The following is a 3,126-nucleotide window of genomic DNA, read 5'->3' on the forward strand; positions in this document are numbered from 1 at the left end:
TGAAATAGAAGACTCGAGACAGAGGGCAGGGAAAACTTAGGCAGATAGAGAACATACTGATATTATATAAGTCAAGAAACTAAAATCACATAAAGATGAAATAGAAAACATAAGGTACAGGGAAAACTTAAGCAAATATAGAACATAACGGTATGAAGAGCCAGAGACCAGTTCCCCTCTGGACTCTGTCCCGTCATATCATCCCTAGAAGCATTTCCCTGACATCTAGAGAAAGTACACTCTGGCTAGCCAAGATTGGCAATTACCTGAACATAAGCGAGTAAGGGTCAGCCCCCCCCCCCCCCCCATCCCTTTGATCCCGCTTATTAAGAAAAAAGCCATAAAACAAAAATGAAAAAATGTAATGGATAAAACAACGTACCAAAAACGACCCAGGTATAAAATGACGCTTATAATAATTTTTAAAAATACAGAAAAATTGATTTAGGAAATCAATGAAAAATCAGGAAAATAATGAGATAGAAATATTCCTCCACCCAAACCTACCAAAAAATATGTCGATGTACTGGTAATGAAACAAACATTCTCTATCGGGTCAAGGTTCACTTTCCCTTTGACCCTTGACCCGACAGGACGTCAAATACAAAAACAAATCGAGCACTGAAAAACTGATCGAGCCTATTCAGAAAAAAAAATTAAGTAAAACAAACCAACCCTACCTCTCTCCTTCAACTTTGCTGAAGCATGTCTGTCTACGCCCCCCCCCCCCCCCCCGGCACACAAACACATTTTTAACGTATTTATTAGAAAAAAAATCCCAGTTAATGGAAACAATCCTGTCTATAGTTACCAAACATTACTGACATGAAAGTATGGTTTGACTGGCCTTATATATGAGTAATAAAAAAAGGGTTAGTGTTAGTAGCCTACATATCATACACATCAGATACATTAATCAGAAATGACATTCTACTGAGACTGGCGCACTTCCTAGCTCGACATTCCGGTGTTAGGGCGTCTTATCTACGAGTAGTTTTAATGATATACAGTGACTTGTGTGAGTTGTTATGATGTACTTCTTAAGGTAGTTAGCTTGTTACATAAATGATTATAATGACTATGTACATGTACATGTACAAACACACACACACACACACACACAAACACACACACACACCCACACACACAAACACAGTGATGGAGTAGACGAGGGTGGGAAGAGTGAAAAGAGAAGCAAAGAAAGAGAAAGAAAAGCGGGGAGAGGGAAGGAAATAGAACGGGGGGGAGGAAGTCAGATAGATAGATAGATAGATAGATAGATAGATAGATAGATAGATAGATAGATAGATCGATCGATAGATCGATAGACAAACATATAGACAAATTGAAAGATAAATATATAAATAGATAGATAGATAGATAGATAGATAGATAGATAGATAGATAGATAGATAGATAGATAGATAGATAGATAAATAGAAAAAGATAACGACCTCTTTTTCCTCGCTCACCACCAACTCTTCCTCACCCATCTAAACCTCTTCCTAGCCTTTAACCCACCTCCACTTCCTCCTATTCCTTAACCTTAATGCACATCTACCTCCTCCTTGCCCGTAACCTAAAAAAATCCACCTCTTCCTAGCCCTTAACCTTAACCCATATCTATCTCCCCCTAACCCTCAACCTTGAACCCAAACTACCTCCTTCTATCCCTTAACCTTAACCCATATCCACCATCTCCTAGCCCTTAACCTTAACCCATATCTATCTCCCCCCTAACCCTCAACCTTGAACCCAAACTACCTCCTTCTATCCCTTAACCTTAACCCACATCCACCACCTCCTAGCCCTAAACCTTAACCCATATCCACCACCTCCTAGCCCTTTTCTCACCTCAACCTACCTTCTCTACCTTAACCACCCACACCTCTACCTAACCCACCTACACCTCCTCCTAGCCATTAAAAGCCTAACGCATCTCTACCTCCACCTCCTCTCCCTTAAGCACCTCAACCTCCAACACCTCCACCTCCGGCCTCCGTCCCGCTGCTGTCCCCTTCTCCACTTCTACCTCAAGATCTAACACCACCTTTCCCTCTCCTTTAACAAGCTCTACGTCCACTACCACCTCTCTCTTACCTACCTTCACCTCCTCCCCCTCCGCAAACTTACCCATCTCTATCGTCACCACTACCTCCTTTCCCCCTACCTTAAACACTTTCTCCGTCTTACTTACCACCTTCTCTGCCTCGCTCACCTCCTCTCCGTCACTCACCACTACCACCTCTTCTCCCTCACCAACCGTCCCCCCCTCCTCATCATCACTCACCACTATCACCTCGTCTCTCTCACCAACCTCGTCCTCATCATCACTCACCACTATCACCTCGTCTCTCTCACCAACCTCGTCCTCATCATCACTCACCACTATCACCTCCTCTCCCTCACCTAACCCCACCTCACCTCGCCACTCTCCACCCACTCTCCTTCTCTTCCTACGCGACTCCTCCCCATCTACAAACCTCCTCCTCTGAGGTACAATCCTAACCCTTCCAATCTCCACCTGGGTCTCCTCCGCTCCCACCAGGGAAGGTGTGGTCCGTTGCTCCGCCATTCCGTCAGCTTCTTCTCGTCAGGGACGTCTCGGGTGATCTGTGGAAGAGAAGAGAAGAACAAGGGAAACCTTGGATTAGTTACATGTTTGGAAGAATGGTAAGAATGTCATACATGCATTATTTAATCCATTATCATCATATCTGGATTTGTTTTTATTAAGAAAAGCCTATCATAATATAATTTCAAATATTATTTAACAAGCAAATATTCCGATTCAAAGCAAAGGCAATTTCTAACAGCAGTCGCAGTGTGAAAAGGGCGTAGGCCCATTTAAAGGTGCCGCAGTAAAAAGCTCGTTCAGGCGGCTACACGTCCTGACATTCAATCTAGGGTCACCCGCGCAGTACCCTAGCCTAAGAACAATTTTGGTAATCTGTGAGTCCTAATATAAGGGAAAAAATGCATAAATTATGTGTGGGTCCACATTAGTAGAATCGTTCGTCTACATTTTGTCACCATTACAAGTGATGTGGTAAAAGATTAAAACATTTTTTTAGTTAAGTCGAAGTCGAAGGGAGAGTAGAGGAGAGAGAAAGAGAGAGAGAGAGA

At 42.9% G+C, this 3,126-nt stretch overlaps 1 protein-coding gene across 1 annotated transcript in view; it reads right to left on the bottom strand.

Moving 5' to 3' along the window:
* Window positions 1-1,436: 1,436 nt before the first annotated feature.
* Window positions 1,437-3,126, bottom strand: part of LOC106012615 — a 6,688-nt gene continuing 4,998 nt past the window's right edge. The window contains exon 2 of the mRNA XM_013086075.2: window positions 1,437-2,613. Coding sequence (XP_012941529.1) covers window positions 1,931-2,575 — 645 coding nt within the window. The 5' untranslated portion in view covers window positions 2,576-2,613 and the 3' untranslated portion in view covers window positions 1,437-1,930. The remainder of the gene's footprint in view (window positions 2,614-3,126) is intronic.

Source organism: Aplysia californica, unplaced genomic scaffold, assembly GCF_000002075.1.
Source record: "Aplysia californica isolate F4 #8 unplaced genomic scaffold, AplCal3.0 scaffold00432, whole genome shotgun sequence".
Taxonomy (NCBI): Eukaryota; Metazoa; Mollusca; class Gastropoda; order Aplysiida; family Aplysiidae; genus Aplysia; species Aplysia californica.